At 42.9% G+C, this 19,019-nt stretch overlaps 1 protein-coding gene across 1 annotated transcript in view; it reads left to right on the top strand.

Annotated features, from left to right (window-relative positions):
• The window catches only part of Ddx1 (ATP-dependent RNA helicase Ddx1), a 43,568-nt gene that overhangs the window by 13,451 nt on the left and 11,098 nt on the right, over positions 1–19,019 (top strand). Inside the window, exons 11-23 of the mRNA XM_050175488.3 lie at positions 1,429–1,482; positions 1,584–1,644; positions 4,679–4,737; positions 4,861–4,937; positions 5,969–6,029; positions 7,422–7,493; positions 8,388–8,414; positions 9,877–9,966; positions 12,171–12,221; positions 13,174–13,248; positions 15,747–15,806; positions 17,185–17,383; positions 17,829–17,920. Of these exons, the coding sequence (XP_050031445.1) occupies positions 1,429–1,482; positions 1,584–1,644; positions 4,679–4,737; positions 4,861–4,937; positions 5,969–6,029; positions 7,422–7,493; positions 8,388–8,414; positions 9,877–9,966; positions 12,171–12,221; positions 13,174–13,248; positions 15,747–15,806; positions 17,185–17,383; positions 17,829–17,920 (978 nt within the window). The remainder of the gene's footprint in view (positions 1–1,428; positions 1,483–1,583; positions 1,645–4,678; positions 4,738–4,860; positions 4,938–5,968; positions 6,030–7,421; positions 7,494–8,387; positions 8,415–9,876; positions 9,967–12,170; positions 12,222–13,173; positions 13,249–15,746; positions 15,807–17,184; positions 17,384–17,828; positions 17,921–19,019) is intronic.

Consider the following 19,019-nt stretch of genomic DNA (forward strand, 5'->3'; position numbering starts at 1 on the left):
TGTAATGATTCAGTTAAATTTTTAGAAAATTCTTTCTGCCCTATTGCCATTGGCTTGGATGTCAATATTGCTCTGGTTGGCCACTTGGTGCAGCAGACAGTAAGAAAAGTTTGAAAAATGAAATGGATCGTTACAAAAAATGACCCTTGACTTGACTTTCACCTTAGCTTCTTTTTTATATTGATGGATCAATGATTTGATCGCATTCAGAGCATATGTGCAGTAGCCATGATGCTTCTAGGGTGAGAAAAGTAGTCCTCTCCACTTTTTAACAGCGGAGCTGTTTAAGCTTTTGCTCCACCGTGGAGCGTTACCAGAAAACTCAACCCAGCTGTGCGCCGCCTCGCGTTGCCTAGCAACCACCTGCGAGAGCACCGAACCACATAGCCTTCTCGCACTTCATGTGTGTAAGATGGAGCTGTGACGTCACATGCCTCGGAACAGCTGGCGTGGCGACACACCTTTCACCTCCTCTGCTTCGTGCGTATGTGCTGCTGCCATGGGAAGACCAGAGAAAGTCCGGACGCCCGAAGAAGCGGCGTACCAGGAAGAGCGTCGTACTGCCAAGCGAGAAGCGATGCGTCACTGTCAAGCTGATCTGGAACACCGCGCCGGAGCTGCGGCTGAGAAGAGGCGACACCGAGTCGAGGATCCCGAGTTTCAGTCCAGGGAATGCGAGAGTTGACGCCTGAACACTCGATGTCGCCAAGAAAGCGATCCTGGTCTGTGGCTGCTCGAAAACTTCCAGCGTCAAGCCCACCGAGACAACGACTTAGCAAAACCTAGCATAACCTTGCAATACCTAGAAACAATTTAGCCAAGCCTACCAACAACTTAGAAAAACCTAGCATAACCTCACAAAACCTACAAACAACTTAGGTAGGCAAGCCATGTAAAAGCTAGGTGATCACAAGCTCCGCTGTTAACTCCAGCCTTGCACTACTAGGGCAAGCTGCGCACTTTTTTTTTTTTTTTTTGCTGTGGTATGTACTTGGGTGCAAGGTGACATTGAGGGGTATGCCAAAGACAATGCCATTGTGGTTTGTTCCAGTGAATTTAAAAGGAAGTTGCAGGGGGGTGAGGGGGGTGCATCTCCTCGGCCCCACACCTATTGTGTAATCTTTATTCTCGCCTTCCTGCCTTTTGATCTAGAGGGCTAAGATGGTTTGCCTTTCGTTAGGTGCTGCAGATCATTTGCATAAATAACATAAAATATCAAATGTCACAAACATGAGACACATCTTACCATAGTTGCCTCTCAGTCTGCTGAGAACGACTGCCGGCATGCGTTGAAGCAGCGGGGGAGCGTAGCGAAAATCATTGTGAAATCAGTTCACCAAGAAAAGTAAATTTGCATTTTAGGCACGCCGTATGTTAAGTGGTGTATGCATGGCTTGTTTCCTCCCTGTTTTCTGTCTTTGTTTTCAGAATGCCGAAATGGAGTTCAACTTTGGTGCCACACCTTTCAAGTATATGCCGCTTGTAAGTGTGGAGGCGTTTTGGTGGCTCTCACAGCTGGGGAAGACTACCTGTTCACTCTCCTGATTTTGCTCTTTCTTTTTTCTATCCACCTCTTTTACCAGGATGGCTACGTGGCAGTTTCGTCTGCACCAAAAGAGTGCGTCGCCGAGTCCACAGTCACAGGTCAGCGGCCTCACACGCTCTGCTTCACTCATCGCGTTCTACTTCAGCCAAACTCTTTTGTAACAAACTTTATAGTTATTCAAAAAGTGGTCCTTATTTCAGTAGTTTGGTATATGTGGACTTGCCCTTCAAAACGAGCGAAAAATGGCAACACAGTTGTTGTTCTGCCGTGGTCTGATCAGAAACCATTAACAACCCTTCCGGTGATAAGTTGGCTGCTGCATGCTTACAAGTGAATTCAACTGCCTTAGCAATGAGTCGAATCTGTCATTACCAGGTCAACTCGTGCGCAATGCTCATGAAGAAATTCCTCCACGGTGTCTTCTAGTTCAGTACAAACAGCGCAGTTGCCGTAGAACGTTTTCAGCGAAAGTTGACAGTTGCACCGTTTTACATTGCTTAGTGGAAACCCTAAAACGATGAGGTGCCTTCATGCTCCTGTTGCCTTTGCAAATTCTACCTCACCTTTTTTGAAGGGCCCCCTTTAAGTCACTATAACCATAATGTAGATTACTCCAAAATGGCCCAGATGATGCCCACTGGTGCCATTGGGAACAGGTCATCAGTTAAGGTAATGTGTTTGAAGGCGTGAAGCAAAAGGTGAAGAAAGGGAGCGGGAAGCTGCTTGGAAACATTGATTAGAAATGACCCGCGCAAGCAGGTCGTCAGATAGCATTGTGTGACAGGCATTATCTCCACTGGACATTACTTCCAAAGACTGGACGACAAGACTGAAGCAGTAGGGTGCGTCGTCCTCAGCAAAGTGTCACAGAGAGGTGAAAATATAAAATTATACTGGCTGTCTTTTTTAAAGTCTTTTTAAGACTGAAGATAATTTTAAATAATTGTTTTTGGCAGATTGCACAATTATTCCTTCAGCTGGATTACTGGAAGAGGCAGGCATTATTTGCACAAGAAATTGAAACATATAATCCAGTAATTAACATAATTTCACAAAATTAAACTAATTACCTCATGGCACATATTGCAATTGATTAATTCTAGCCGATGAGTTCGTAAGACGATTCACCTGGGAAGAATTCTGAGAATGGGACCATTTTGAGACATTCACTCCCATAGTGTGTGACAAAATGCACTGTTGCATTATTATGGTCTTGCAATGCATAAAAAGGGATTTGTTTTGTAAGTGGAACAGTACATTTTGCTGCAAATTTGACTGTTCATGTCTTGAAATTGGTGTCATCCTCAGAATTCGTTACAAATGAATATGCCTTGCAAACTCACCGCCTACTGTTCATAAATTGCACTGTATGTTGTAAAGGGCTCAGGTAATAACTTGATTAGTGAAATTTTGTTAAGTAATCAGTTATGCAATTTGATTTCTCATGTAAGTAGTGCTCATCTATTCAAGCAATCCAGCTCAAGGGTTAGAATTGTGCTACAGCCACAGGCAATCTTTTAAAATTTTATGTTTACAAAAAAAAAAAAAAGCCGTCTACTATAAGGAACTTGAGAGCATGCTAAGACAAGGACAGAAATAAAAAAAGACACAGACACAGCCCACAGGCACATGAGAAATGGCACGAGTGTACTCAAGGCGAACGTGAGGTAACATTTTTCTCTGTGCTGTATTCCTTTCTTATCACGGTGTGCATCTGCAATTGCTGATACGTAATGCAAGGGCAATTCTGAAATGATCCACTTCGGTGACAGTCAGCTACGTCATCCGATTTTGCTCAACCAGCCAATCGGTGTGTGCCTGACGGTGAACTTTCGCCGAAGTGGATCGTTTCAGAATATGGCCCCAGTGTAGTACGAGGTCTTGCATGCATTGCTATGCCTTGCGATGAAATATAAGCCATTGATTTGATGACGACATGTCAGATTTTCATGTATCTAGACAATTGTGACGTACCTTTTTGTGCCGCTTTGATGGCTTAGTGGTTATAGCATCGTCCTGTTGCGCTTAAGGTCATGGTTCCGATTACTAGCTGTAGCGGCAGCATTTAAATGGGGGTGAACTGGAAAGACATTCGTACATATGGTATTTATTCGAATATAAGGCGAGGTTTTTTTTCCGATAATTGGTATTCTCCTTCCTATATGCTAGGCTGACAGATTCGGTTACTATTTCAATATGGCAACAGCAGCGCCACATTTCTGGCGATCCAGATTTTACATTGCAGTGAAAATCCTAACAACTAATAATAAGCCTTGACAGGTGAGGCAGTACCATATTTTTCACTCAAACAACTCACTCTGATAATCAAAAAAAGTTGAATTTTATGCGACTTTCTTCTTGAGCTATGATTTCACAGCAGCACAAACATTACTTGGGGCCTTAAAGCCACACCATATGCGAAATTTGCGCAGCTGTGAAGTGTTCTTGAGGTGTGACTTCACAGCAGTGTGAGTTTCGCTTAGGATGTGGCTTCAAGCCAAAATTCATTTATTACCCACACCGATGATCCAATTATTCTGGAGGCTTCCAGTTATTTTACATTTCGAGCAATTCCCGCTGAATCTGAATAATCCATCAGCTACTCTATGTTGCTATATATAAGTGTGCATACTCAAGTTCTTTTTCTTGGGTGCCCCAACTGGGCATTCTTGCCTTATGACTGTGACAACCTTGTAATCGAATAAATACAGTATATTATCACATTGTGTTGATGGTGGTTGTTCCTGGTGGCAGCCACGTGTAGTGATTGTGCATATTTGCGGTGATGGTCACATGGTGATGGTCACGTAGTCAAAATTAATCTGGAGCCCTTAATCCATAGCCCCAGGATTGCTTTGGGACATTAAACCCCACAAACCACTCAAACCAAATAAATCATGCCAATTTCATTTCTGTAATACAGCATATGGTATTACGGTATCTGTTACAGAATATAGTATGTTTTTGTAATACTGTATTAGAGAAACAGCTACAGTGTTACTTTCTATTTCTTTGCCGGTGATTGCTCTCCATTTGTTAAATTACTGTGTGAAGTGCGATTTCATTATGGTGAAGGATTGTGTGCTTAAGGCATGAAAAGTCCTCATTTTGCACTCCCATGTCCGACTTCAGGAGCGTCTGTTGGTGCTCCCAAGAGTGTCAAGAATGCGCCCCAAGCAATAATCATTGAGGTGAGAGCTTTTGCAATATTTCTGCCCTCAAGGATACTGTGTGCTGCTTTTTAATTACTGTTGTTGTGCTTTTATCCTTCTTTTTCAAAGCAGTATGTTGCCCTGTTCTGACATTTTATTTAGCCCTCTCGAGAGCTTGCCGAGCAGACGCTGAAGTGCATCACAAGCTTTAAGAAGCACCTGAAGGATCCTGTCATCAGGTAAAGAATTCATTCACTCTCGTTCTTGTTTACTTCTTCATTGTGTTGATCCTGTTTTCATTTAGCAAGCCAAGTTCTTTTTTTGGAAGAGATGGAATTCTTTATCACTTCATTCTGAAGACATAAGGCAAGGGGTGACACTGTCTCGAAGTTCCTTCTCTTGAACCCTCGTTAGCTTCTACACTCAGCCTAGCTCGTTTTCAGATATAACTTAGGGTGTGTTCCAATCAATGCATAGACAACTACACTGCCGTCTTCGCTGAACAGCCGCCATCTTTAGTCCTCTTTCAACCCTGACGTAGATGGCAAAGAAGGCAGCTTGCAGGAGACAGCATCGAAGTCTGCAATGATGCAGACTACCTTGCTGTCCGTCTAACAAGCAGACGACATAGACAAGTGCTGTTATGAGGAGCAGCTGAATGGAGTCAGATGTACCAGGCTCGATTAGCAAGACTTACCATTGTGTTGAAGACCTATGGATGTGGATGGTGTGTGAAACTGTAAGCAGGAGGGCTGCTTAGGCAAAACAGAATACGCATGCTTAGGAAAGCGATGTGCACAAACAGGAAAGTGCCTTTTGGGTGCATACCCAGCAACCCATATTGTATGCTCGGTAGTAGAGCAGCCAGCACGCACCTAGTGGCCCAACCTTTTATACAACTTGTGTCACTGGGTATGTGCACTGTTTACTGTGCCATATTGTCAAACCATACAAACTGGCCGAAATATCTAAAGAAAGCTACCGCTTTAATAAATAAACAAACTAAGCCCTTTGGTTTCTCTAATTCATCTCGCTCATTGAAACCTGTGAGCTCACGTCAGCATATTGCTGCCGCAATCCAGGCACGGAATTAAAGAACGGAAGCTTTGGCCTTTGTTTTTGCTTCTAGTAATGAACCTCTTATTTCGACATTAATGAAACCGGCATGTTGAAACAAAGTTTTACCGATCTGAATTGGTTTATTGCCTCTTTTTATTGTCGCTCCCTTCAAATGGTCAATCACATCATTGGTCTGACCTTGATGACGCAGGGAGCTGCTTGTCATTGGAGGTGTCGCTGCAAAGGAGCAGATCGAAACGCTGAGGAATGGGGTATGACATTGGCATCCTGCCAGTCAAGACCTTTTCCTATCTTGGATTTTACTATAAAATTTACTAGAGGGAATTCTGGCACTACAATTGTCTACCTACCACAGAAATGATGGTTTGTGTGTGGTTTCTAACCTTTGTGATTGTGGCGTCAGACGTTCGTGTGACATTATTCAATACGCCTTATCTGCCTCTATTGGCCTACATTTTCAAGCAGTCATGTTTTCTTAAATCCATGAAGGTATTGTATGACTCTTACAAACACGTGCAATCATTGAGAAATGCTGCATCTATAACACAATATGTATTTTGTTGAATCTGATCAACTTAAGAATTCAGAAAAGCCACTTGAATCCAGAAGAATGAAGTTCAGGCAGCCTGACTCTGCATACATGCATAATCACATAATCGCTGCATTTATAGTGCAATATTTTGTTGAATGTGATCAATTTGGGTCATTGAGTAATTTGAATGCGTCAATGGGTCAATGCATCAATGGATCAATGGGTCATTTGAATGCATAAGAATGAATTTTAAACAGTAGGACTCTGCGTACAGTGATAGTCATTGTGAATCACTGCATTTATAATGCAGTATTTTGTTCAATGTGATCAACTTGCAAAGTAAAAACAAGCCATTTGAAGCCAGAAGGATGAAGTTTAGGCAAATCCATAGACTACTCAACATTCCCATGGTGGCTGAAACACAGCACCCGCAGCTCCCGTAGGCACTAGCGCCAGAGTTCAGCGCCAGAGTTCCCTCTAGTAATTTGAGTAGGAAGCTTTACACCTTCAATACTCCTCAGGCCCGCTGTTCATGCTCGTATACATCTACTTTTATCTTTTTCGTTATTAGGCCAGAAGAAAAACGAAAATATAAATTCTGGTGCAACCTGAAGCTAGATGCAGGTAACAGTTTATATCAAGCGCTTAGTCGTTATGTTCCATTGCTTTTAAAAAAAATGTGTATATTGAAAGATGAACTACTGCATCCTCACAGATGACAAAAAAGGAATGGTTGTAGTACATTGCAAATGTCATGAGATGCTGTGGCAATCCAGATTGAAAAGTAAAGGTAACAAACCAACAGGTCATGTTCGAGCATAATGTATGCATTTATAAAAAACAGAACGTGCTCTCTTATCATATCTGAATATATATATTTTGATAGGGCTGTAGTGCATATGTGTCCATGTAATCTCATCTAACAGCTAAATTTTCTAGTTTGTGAGAGCCTTGTTGACAATGTGAACCACTGTAAATGTTATGTAAATGTGTCACTAAGACTATATTGGGTCTGAGGAGGCTATAGCTTGATTCTAATCTTGTCTAATTTCTTGCTGGTCATGTCAGTTGGACTGATTTCCTTGCTTTATCTGATGCTGGTTGGTTTCAGGTTGACATCGTGGTCGGAACGCCTGGTCGTCTTGAAGACCTGATCAGCACGGGGGAGCTTAGCCTTACCCAGGTATGGCTACTAAAAAAACTGTGCCAGTTTCAGAGCCACATACTTGCACATTCTCCTGAATTGTCAGTAGAGTTTAGAATTTGATCTCGTTTTGTGATGTTATGAACAATGCGTCAAGCTTTTACGAAAATAAGTAATGTTCGGGGAAACGTGCACGACGAAGTTCGTCAATAGCTTCGTCATCATCGCCCGATGGTTTTTTTGACAAGTTTTCGTTTTTGCTCTTATCTCTGGTATGTCTCATGCAATTCACTGCATAATCTGTCATTCAGAAGGTTTGCCAAATAAATACCTTACCATTTTCCAACTGGTAACTTTCTTTTTTTTTTTTTTTACTGTATGATCTGCTCTACTATAGTTATTTGTGTGTCCATGCACAGATCTTCCCACATAAATTACGTGATGGAATTCTGGTCTTCAATTGTTCAGCTATTGTGGGACTGTAGCGTAGTTCAATGGATTTGTGTAATCTTTAGGCTTGTGGCTTCAGATGTCCTTGTAGCCTTGTTTTACTAAACTTAATTTTTCTAAATTTCGGTGAAACCCCATTTTACTGAATGAGTGAAGGCAATAAGTTTCCGCGCACATGCATAAACATTGTAAATTGTTTCATTTTTAACACAATATCTTGTTGGTTAATGGTTAATTTGCAAAGTCGCAAAGATATTTGAAGGCAGAAGGACGAAGTTTAGGCAAATCCACATGCTGACTAAATCACCATCCCTGCAGCTGTCATAGACACTACTGCCACAATTTCCTCTGGTGATTTATGTAGGAAGCTCTACGTATGCATTCCTGCTATGCTGCGTACAGGAATGGCAGCATCTGCAAATAAAAAGAAAGAACCAAGGAAACAAGTAAACAAAAAGTAACTGATTCTGTTGCTTGTTTCAGGTGCGGTTCTTCGTCCTTGATGAAGCGGTACGTGAACACTCATTTTTACTCTGATATATATGTGTTCAGAACGTCACAAAGGATCTTTCTCTCAGCAGAAAAATTTTATTTCTTGCTTCATTAAAGAAGGAACTGTTCTTATGGCAAACAGATAAATTTGTTTGGCTGATGATGATTTTTATATAAGCAGCAGGACATTATTTGGTAGAAAATGCCTACATTTGCCTGTCTAGTTGTTTACTGCTAGCACAAGAAAGTTGAGGTCTTTGTACAAGTACCATCGAAGTTTTCATTGACAAAGACGTTGCTTTAACTAAGTTCTGGGGTTTTAGTGCCAAGATCGTGATCTGACCATGAGACTTACTGCAGTGGAGGACTCCGGATGAATTTTGACCCCGTAGGGCTCATTAGTGTGTATGCAGTGCAAGGTACTCAAGGTTGTTGCCTTGTAAGCTTATGCTCAAACACTGCAAAAATTATAACCTAGAGAGTGCTTGTCGCACAAAAGGACCTGGACGTGCTCAACACACTCCATGTAAATACCAGATGCACCTGTGTGGCAAAAACATCACGTGACGACAAGCATTAGACTGGCTTTATATAGCATGCTACAGAACAGCTCTCCATGTAGAATGTGGTACCATGTGGTTCTATAGAAGTTGGGTGTGGCCTTTCACACCCCTCAATAGGAAGCTCACCAAAAAGCAGGTGACAGAGAATCCAGGGATGGAGATTTCCCGTTTCACGTGCCTTCAGCCTCAGTTGAGCTGCGTTAGGTGCTTCAAACCATTTTTAATCTTACAAGAAGGAAATTTACTGAAGAATACAAGTTTACTGAAGCATATATGGCAGGCATTACCAGGTCATGACTAGCAACTTATCACTAGTCTTGAAAAGGCAAGTATACAATCATTGGATCTCACTGGTACTAACATATGGGGCAGAAACCTGGAGGCTAAGTTTGAGAAGGTAAGCACCCTGCAGTGAGCGATGAAAGGAAAATGGCAGGTGTAAAGTGCCAGTGGGGGAAGGTAATGGTGCGAGTTAGACAGCAAATGGAGGTAGCCGATATTCTAGTTGACTTTAAGATGACAAAATGGAGCTGGGCAGTCCATGTAATACGTAGGGCAGATAACCCGTGGGCTATTGGGGCTACAGAATAGGTGCTATGGGAACGGAAGCACAATCGAGAGCAGCAGCGTACTATTAGATGGTGTGAGGAAGCTAGGAAATTTGAATTCACAACATGGAATCAGCTAGTGCAAGACGAGTAATTCGATTTCGCTGAAAGAGGCCTGCATTCTGCAGTGGACATACATAGGCTGACGATGATGATGATGCAATAAACATTCTAGTCGTTTGATGCACTGCCTGTACTGAAACCTGCAGTTTTGTCTGTTATGTGGATCAGCCCGAAGTGAAAGCGCCATCTGGTGCCTGCACCATGCTTAACGTTTTGTCCATGTCTTGCTTGCTTTTTTTATTACAGGACGGCCTGCTGAACCAAGGGAACAATGACTTGATCAACCGGATCCACCGGCAGATACCCCAGATAACAGCCGAAGGAAGGCGTCTGCAGGTGGGCCTCACGTCATGGAGCAGTGCAGCTAGGGTGTCAAACCTTGCTTGATGGCTTTCAATTCTGCCGTCATGTTTTGTTTTATTACTTGTGATAGAGAGAAAAGGAAAGAAAGGAAGGGTAATCAAAGTTGCAACAGCAAGGTAAACCTAATGTTTGCACTGGTTTGTGAAATTTCTTTTCTGAAGCTTCCAGTGTGTGATATGTGGTTCCAAGATTTGTAGTTGTGAAAAAGATGGTGAAACTGTTCTATATTAAAAAAATAATAACAGAATGCATTTTAACTATTCACTGTCCTTTACCTCCACACAAAAACATCTGCAAAATTCTCTTTAGCAGCTTTGCTGTAAGATTACAGTGCAGAGAATACTTCTAGGTGGCAGCCCTACTAGTCAGTTTGCATCCTGATAGTTCAAACCTAAACGATGTCTGTATACATAAATGCGCTAAAAGTAATCTGCTAAATGTGCAGTATGTACATACTTGAGCAAGGCTGCTTCATGGTTAGTGGACTGACAGCTGCGGCATTGTCACTTAGATCTTTGTGTCAAAAACTGGTCAGCTCACAGTGTTTTGTGATGACAGTGAAGAAGCATTGATAAAAGACGTACACTTTTTTTGTCAGAAGTATATACGTGTCATGTTGCCTGTGACCGCCAGGCTGTCTACAGGCTTGTGGTGCGCCACAAGTTCCAACACCCTGGAACATTACAAGAACGCTCATGCTCTCCATGGAGTGGTCTGGAGTGTCTTGAGCACCAAAGGAAATGCACCACATAGCCAAACAACACATAATGTGAAAGTGTGGAGCATGACTCGTCTATTTTTGACGAAGGCTGTACCACTCGTGACCACTCGTGAATGATGTTTTGCCCACTCCGATTGACTGGAACTTCTGCCCTGCTACATGTCCTTTGACCTTGTATCTTAGCGCAACAAACCTGGAACAAAGAACCATCATATACTTCAAGCCTAGATTGTGCTACTGGGAGTATTGTTATCATTCTTTTTTATCAAAGGCAAAATTTAAGAAAAAATATGGTTGCCAGATAGCTATGCAGAATAAGTGGGCGCTCACTCATGCTCGTGTATATATATCTACAGATATATAGTAACTAGCTTTTTCAATGGGCCAAGCATATTTAGAAAGATGAGAAGCACACCTTCGCAGTTATCTTTGGTTTATTTACTCAACAGTCTTGGTCGGTGGAACAACCTTTTTCAAGAGTACAGTGAATTCTCACAGCAGTCTCTTTATATATCGATACATATTTATTTTATAATATAAACCACGCACGCACGTGCACACACACACACATGCGTCTGTTTTTTTTCTTTTAGTATCCGCTAACGTCCATCCCCACCCACTCAGTTGTTCATGTATTAAATATTAGTCCACTCATTATTGAGTATACCTTCCAATGGGTACCTTAAATCGCTTACATGCGAATGTTCAAAGCTGAATGTTTTGTCACAAGCCACAGTGTAAACAAGCGACAAGCAATATTAAGTTTTTTCTGCAAGTTACTACAAAACTTAAAAACATGTATGTTAAAAGCCCAGAACACTGCATGAACAAACCTAAAGCAGCTGGATACATTCGCGAGTGATTGCATAGATAATGATCAGTCAAATGGCATCGCACCGAAAGTCACTGAACCAAAGACATGACAAGCTGGGGTTTCAAAGTGATTGTCAGATAAAGAATAAAAAGAAGAACAAAGGACAGTGATCCTGATTTAATTCTGGGGTGAAAAGTATGCACCACTGCATGTTGGAACACAGTTTCTAGCCCTGTGTTCTTGCACACACAATATGGCAGTCGCCACACCATTTGGACTGGCCGTAATGAGCTTGGAAAGACATATGCAAGATTTGCATGTCCTCTGAAGCTTTGGCTGAAAATTTGCATCATTGACCTGGTCACTGTCGATGACAGCCACCAAAACGGCAACTTCCTGCACTGGACTAGCACCGTTTACGGCCATCGTAAACAGAGGCAGCCGAAACTGGCTGAGGCAAGCAGTGGAAGTGTCCACACATGATTAAACATGGCAGCACGCAAGGCAGCTCGGTGAAGCGTGTCTGTGAGATTACTTGAACGCCTCTGTGGGATAGAGTTATGCTTGGCTTGCAGTCAGCTAAAACCTGCAAGGAAGCCTCTGTCCACGAGCCTGACCAGCATTTTTTTTACCTTCTCTCAGATGGTGGTGTGTTCGGCGACCCTTCATTCTTTTGAAGTCAAGAAACTTGCCGTGAGTATTATGCTGTCTCTTGCTCAGAGCTTCTGTGGGTGCGCGTGTGTAGTGTTTGCATGTGTATGTGAGTGTGGATGTGTTGCGTGTGCAAATTACGAAGTTATTGCCAACGATACGTCCACCAGCCCTCCGACTTTCATTGATATCTGCTTGAGCATAATTCTGAGGGCACATGACCATGTTTACAAAGTCACATGACCATGTACTTATGGTGTGGTACAATCTTTGGGATTTTGGATTTGAACTGAAGCTTTGGACGAGGCATACTGAAAGTATGGGAAAGGCACAGAAAGGCAAATGTGAAGTGAGAATTGGGTTGTCTTGCTTATTTTTTTTATTCATTTGGTTTACTGATACAATATCATCACATAAGTTTGCACAACGAACTGTTAATAGCCTAAACTAGCGGAGGTTAAGTTATTTTTATTACTATTATGCTAATCAGCAGCAAGTGATCTTCTCAGAACTACCTGTGTTGTAGCATGGGGGATAATGAAATCAGTAGTGGATATGACTGGATATGACTGGCAAACTGCACTGAGTTGTTTGAGTCAAATATGAGCTTCAACGAACAGGTGTAGAGGGAGATAAGATTGAGAAGTTGATGAGCCACTTGTTATACTTTATGTAAGATCAGTCATTACATTGCTTGGCTAGAAGTATGCAAGTGTCCTTGGGCCCTAAGGCTTCCTAAGCCTCTACTAGTGTCTCTGCGTGGTAGTGATGTCTATCTTACATGTCAACCGTTCATGAGAAGTTGGTGAGCCACTTTACATACCTTACTATAAAATAAGTCATTGCAATATTTGGCTAACATTGTACAATTTTGTCTTTTGGCTTAAAGCCTCTAGTAGCGTCTTTGTGTGGTCATGGTGTCTATCTTGCATGTAAATCTCTCAAGTTCAGTGATGAAGCAATGTGCTTGTTAAATGTTCTATACGTGATGTAGGAGCGCCTGATGCACTTTCCTACCTGGGTGGATCTGAAGGGCGAGGACAGCGTTCCAGAAACAGTGCACCATGTGGTGAGTAATGTTCATCAATTTTGCATGTAGAGAATGTTTCATCAACATGTGAGCACTGTTGAGCTGTTTCTAGCGTGCATGAATGACTCTTCAAAAAATGTTGCTAGCGTAAGGCATTATTAGCGTTACTGTGCAAGCTATTGCAGACATTTTTGCCTGACTTTTCACAAAGTGTTCTGTCACTTCACTGTCCGCAACCACAGGCATTGTACAAGCATTTGTACAACTTGTACAAATTTTTACAGGTATACAACAAGTTGTGCGCCTGTAACAACTGGTTGAAAATGTCAATGCCAAATTCCGGCATAATTGTTGCCAGTGGAAGTGTCTGCAAACGTGCACGCGAACCACACCACTGTGGCAGGTGCGAGAATGCTGGAGGTAAACAGTGCTGCATAGTTTTGGGAGACAGGACAAACGGGCAAGCAAGCATGAGTGAGAACGTTGCATGACATGGCACAAGCTGTACATATCCTGAAACTTATCATGTCACGTTTCGTAAACTGAACAGGTTACTGTGCTATGGACTTGGCAAGGAGATAATAGTGGGCTAGTTGGTTGGCCATTGTTGTAAGGAGCAGCACACTTGTAGACTGACAAACAGATACAGACAAAACAAACACTGAACTGGTACTAAAGATTTACTGTTAAAACACTGTTTTATTTATGTAATGTACTCACAGAATGAAACATGTCAGTTTATGGCTGACTAATGTGCATACTTTGTTTTACACTGTCAGCAGTTAATGTGACATTGGCATAATTTTGGCTCGTACACTTAGATCAGAGCCTGCATGACCGTTAGTGACCAGATTCATAGCGACATGATAGGGTGCTCTCAAGTAATTGCACATATGGAGCATTCTGCTGCAAGTTTCCCTCCCACGTTTCATCCATGAGCATTGCGCAGTGCAGTCGGCTGTTAAAGGTAGCACTCGAATGTGCACCTCTCACTTTGCTGGCATTCCAGCTGCAAGTGGCTCTGGAAGCAATGTCACTGCACTGCACAGGTGTGTCGAAAGAAGTCGGAGCGACCAACCGCAAGTTATCTGCTGCAAATCAAGGCGATCATACTATGGCAAGAGAGGAAACTCCAGACATGCTCTGCACTCAAGTGTTCCTTTCAGCAGTGGGCCCCCTCTGTGCATGATGTGTTAAATGGCCGGCATTTAGTGTTTCATTCCGTGAGCGTGGTACAAGCTATATTAAATGCTGACATTCAGCAGTTACTGTACTAGTATAAGTTTAGAGCTGACTTTCTTAGCAAGAACACTCTTTCATCTGTCTTGGCTTTTTTTTTTAGTCAACATAACAGGAATCAGCCACAAAGCACACACACTGTTCAGTGCCTGGTTAAGGGACGTGCACATGTTGCAACTGCAACTGTACTGCTTGCTTTCAGCTGTCGTGGCACGTTGGCATGGCAGAATGCAGCCAACACACTACAGTAACTCGGTGGCTGTGGCATTCTGTGGCCGAGCATAAGGTTGCAGGTTCAATTTTCAGCTGTAGTGGCTTCATCCTGATGGAGCACGAATGGAAAAAAGAAAAGATCCTTCGCAGATGTATGCCGATTTGAGCAACAGAGATCAGACACAGCGAAACCGTACAAGCTAGTTGTCGCACACTTCAGAAGTACTGTGGGTCTATTAGCTGGCTGTTCTTAGTGATGATTCATTACTGACGCCGCCTGCCTGTTGTGACCGACGCCCTGGTCATACAACCACTTCGTGGCTCCCATGCAGGCCTGCGCTTGCTGGCGCTCTTTACCACTGCAGCCATACAGACTCCTAGTTGACCTCCAACATGAAGCCGGTAAAACGAGATGTGAGAAACAAATGTTATCAATTACTGACTGAAATAAGTGCACACGGAAGGTGTTGCCTATTCGTGTGAGGTGTATGCAAGGTAACTTTTATGTTGGTATAATCATTGATAATTACGTCTCCAAGTGAAAAAATTCGGGACTTCGACGCAGGTTGCACTGCTGATTGATACCGGGCACGCTGCTCCACATTTGCCTTCGTTGCTCATAGATAGCTGCGAAACTCCCCTTAAACAGCTTTCCTATAAAACGCTTGTACACTTAAATTCATGGTGAAATTAAAGGACTCCAGGTCATCGAAATAAAATCTGCAGACCCTATTACTGCACACCTCATAGCCTCTGATTAGCTTTGGGATGTTAAACGCAGCATAATTGTTTAAGACAACATAATATATTAACACAAAATAATAAAAGAACAGGACTAACACGGGAGACATGGACAACACAGGCAAGCATCTGCTATCTTAGTCCCATTCTTACGCTGTTTACCGTATGGTGTTGTCATACTGACAAGCTTGACTAACAATGATGTTGAACACCACAATTTGATTCGATTTGATTTGTTCATAGCTTCTCCCTAGATTTTCTTGGCTGTTCAATTGCTACGACTTTGTGAGCAACTTCTAAATGCCAGTGCTTTTTTCTTGTGTATCATTGATTTTCTTGATCAGGTGTGCGTTGTGGACCCGAGAAAGGACACCTCTTGGATGAATGTGAGCAGGCATGTTGTGGTGCGTACCTTGTCAAACGTTTGACATTCTTTTGCTCCTAGTTGTCATTTGTGCACACTTCTCTTTCGTGCTTGAAATGCTGCCATCAAGATGATGCATTCTTCAATGCTGCTAGCAGATTTGTGGTGAAATCGGACTATGGTTATACATGAAAATCACCATATGCTAAGATTCTCATGTACAGTCAACTGAAAAAGTTTACGGGACGCAGGATCTGCCAAGAAGCTGAATTCTCGCGAAGCGTAGTCACACAGTCTTAAATTAAATGTTACAGCATGTAGTAGCCTTCGCCACCTATGCAGTGATTCATTAAATACGAAGTGGCATGCTTTAACAGTGCAGGAATTCACATTTGAAGGGGAAACCGCATCTCGCAAACTTTTTCTGTGGACTGTACACTATCATCCACTGTTAAAGGGACAGCTAGTAACAATAGAATATAACATTCACTTCTTCAACTTTTTTGCAAAGAAAGTGGATGATGTGAAAGTTTAGACTTGCATCCGTTGATGGAAGATTGTTTCACGGGTTTTCATGCGAAATGTAATCTCTAATCAGCACTGGTGTTCTAGTATGGTGTTCCTTTTAGTCGTGTATCGTACTTGGTTTAAGCACATTATAGGAGATAAATCCAGGGCCTCCAACTCCATTGTTTATCATACCTGTGTCAGCCGTTAGATGTTGAAATAGGTAAATAAATAAAATCTTAAATTTGTTTTCGCCGTGTTTCCATTTCCCGGCCACTGACTTTTTATTTACTTTGTACCTGGAATCCAGCACAACTGCCAGATCTGTTCCTTACGGAGTTACGCACTACTAAAACAACACACTGTACCCTGAATATGCTCATTGCAACAAGCATACGTGTTCAAACGCACAAGTTGAAGCTTTCTGTGCCTTCTTTCCTGGGTTTCGACACCTCTGCTTGGTCGGCTTCTGGCTGAGTAATTAGGGTTGCAATAACCTTAAAATAGTGCAATAGTAAACTAGGCCGATTCTGGAGACGGTGTAATCTGTGGTCACGTGAATCACTTGTGTCGAATAGGGGGGGGGGGGGGGGGGGGGGTTTGCTGAGCCTTTGCTGATTTGGCGAGCAGCCACGTAATCACTGTATGCTGCAAAATGTGTTGCAGAAGATTAACACTTGTACAGCATTTCGTTCACTACTCGCTTTCTTGAAGCGATAGATCTGCATCGTATGTACATATTTTTTTTCTCCTTCAGTTACTCAGAATAAGCCTTTCTTACTTCAGAAACGAAATTCAGTGCAAGAGGAGTTTATGAAGTGCTGACTGTAGTGCGTTAGAGAGGTTCCGTTGGCAAGATTTAAAAAAAAAAAAAGAAAGCTAGTGCCCTGTGCCTTCTGTGACATTGCCAGACGGATGGAGTCCATGAGCGAGACAATGTGCGACCCGGTGCCAACACCCCCGAGACCCTGTCAGAGGCTGTGAAAATCCTGAAGGGGGAGTACACGGTGCGTGCCATCCAGCAGCAGAACATGGACCAGGGCATCATCTTCTGCCGCACCAAGCTGGACTGCGACAACCTCGAGAATTACCTCAACCACCTGAGCAAGGGTAGGTGTCAAGGGAGCGCCTCAGCAGGCATGGTAACTGGTGCAGCTGAGCCTCAAGATAATGAATGGAGGTGTCTACTGTGCATCCGCGTCAGCTGACAGTTCATTTTGTCGATTGAGAGTGCTACTTCACACGCATTTCTTGCATCTTCAAAATCACGAAAAGCGTACATCTGCAGAATGGATTCAGAATTTTTCAGTTCTTCAGCGAGCTTTTGGAGTTCATAGAATGTGGGATCCATTTGAGAACTCTACAGAGAAGTGCGAGATATAAAAATATTGACAATTCCATATCTAGCACACTTGGAAAGCACCTATCTAAAAAAGTGAACCCATCTTATGGCGACATGTTGACACCGAGAGCAGACCCCCAGCTGTCTGAATTCCAACAACGTTTACTATAACACTTTAACTAGCACATGCTATCACCTGTGCTGATCTTGCAGGATCCCGTGGTAAGGACAACCCATTCTCCTGCGTTTGCCTCCATGGTGACCGGAAACCACAGGAACGGAAGGCCAACCTGGAAACGTTCAAGGTGAGTTGCATACACCTTTCACGCTTGCCGCCAGCATGTACAGCGGTGGACAATATTTTGCAATTTCGATCTCGAGAGTTTTAACTGCTCATAAAGGTGGCACTGGCGTCATCTCAGATCGTTAGCTTTGGACGCTAGACTCTTGATCCCTCACTGGCACATTATTGGCACGACGTAGCCTGTCTGCGCAACTTGCATGGTCTCAAAATGAACCTTAAGTAGACCGGATGACCGAACAGTATGTCACGAAAGCCACACACGTGAGAGAGAAAGAAAGCTTGACCATAACCAGTGTGGTTTCCTCAGGTGACAGACTTGGCATACTACTCCAGGTACCGTAGATGACAAGAGGCGAAAGAAAAGATTGCGGTGAAGAAAAAGAATTTAAACGATTTCATACGATGTGGGAATCTTGTGTTAATGCAATGCATTCATTCACACAACACGCGGGATTGAATGTTTAAAAATCTTTGTTTCTTGTGGACTTGACTCATGTGTATACTAATTGCCTGTCTGCTTGCTCGTGTTGATGTTTGCGGGTTTTTACGGGGCTTTTCAACTGTTGAAACTTCACGGCACAGCTTCAGACACACACTTAAGCGATGCTTGAAATATGAGTGTCAAACCTTGTTAAAGTCAATACGCATTTGTCTGATTAGCAACGCTCGAAGTGGCGCACATTTGATACAATGTTTTTGGAGGCATTGTCGCCTCGTTCGCAACTGATGTTTTCACTCCTTGGTACTTGCGACACTGGTGAAAGCACACTCACGTTTTTGTCTTGCTTTTATCTTACGTGTGACAATGTTTACATGATTCTTCCGCTGTTTGGCCTCGCTTAGAGGCCATCAGAAGCAGACTACTGCACTTGCATTGAGCACCCACTGTATCCATAGCAGACAGCCTAGCACCTTTTGGAGTACAGTGCACAGCACATCCGTATGGAGAGAATGCGTACACACCCGTACACAGTGCAGAAGGATGTGGAGGCTACCCGTAGGACTGCACGACGGTTGTCGTCATCCCGTGGGTCAGATGCATCCGCTGTTTACATATGACTCATTGTATACCCCAGCGTAATCGCTGGTGCTTGCATACA

This window comes from Dermacentor andersoni, chromosome 9 (genome assembly GCF_023375885.2).
Source record: "Dermacentor andersoni chromosome 9, qqDerAnde1_hic_scaffold, whole genome shotgun sequence".
Classification (NCBI taxonomy): Eukaryota; Metazoa; Arthropoda; class Arachnida; order Ixodida; family Ixodidae; genus Dermacentor; species Dermacentor andersoni.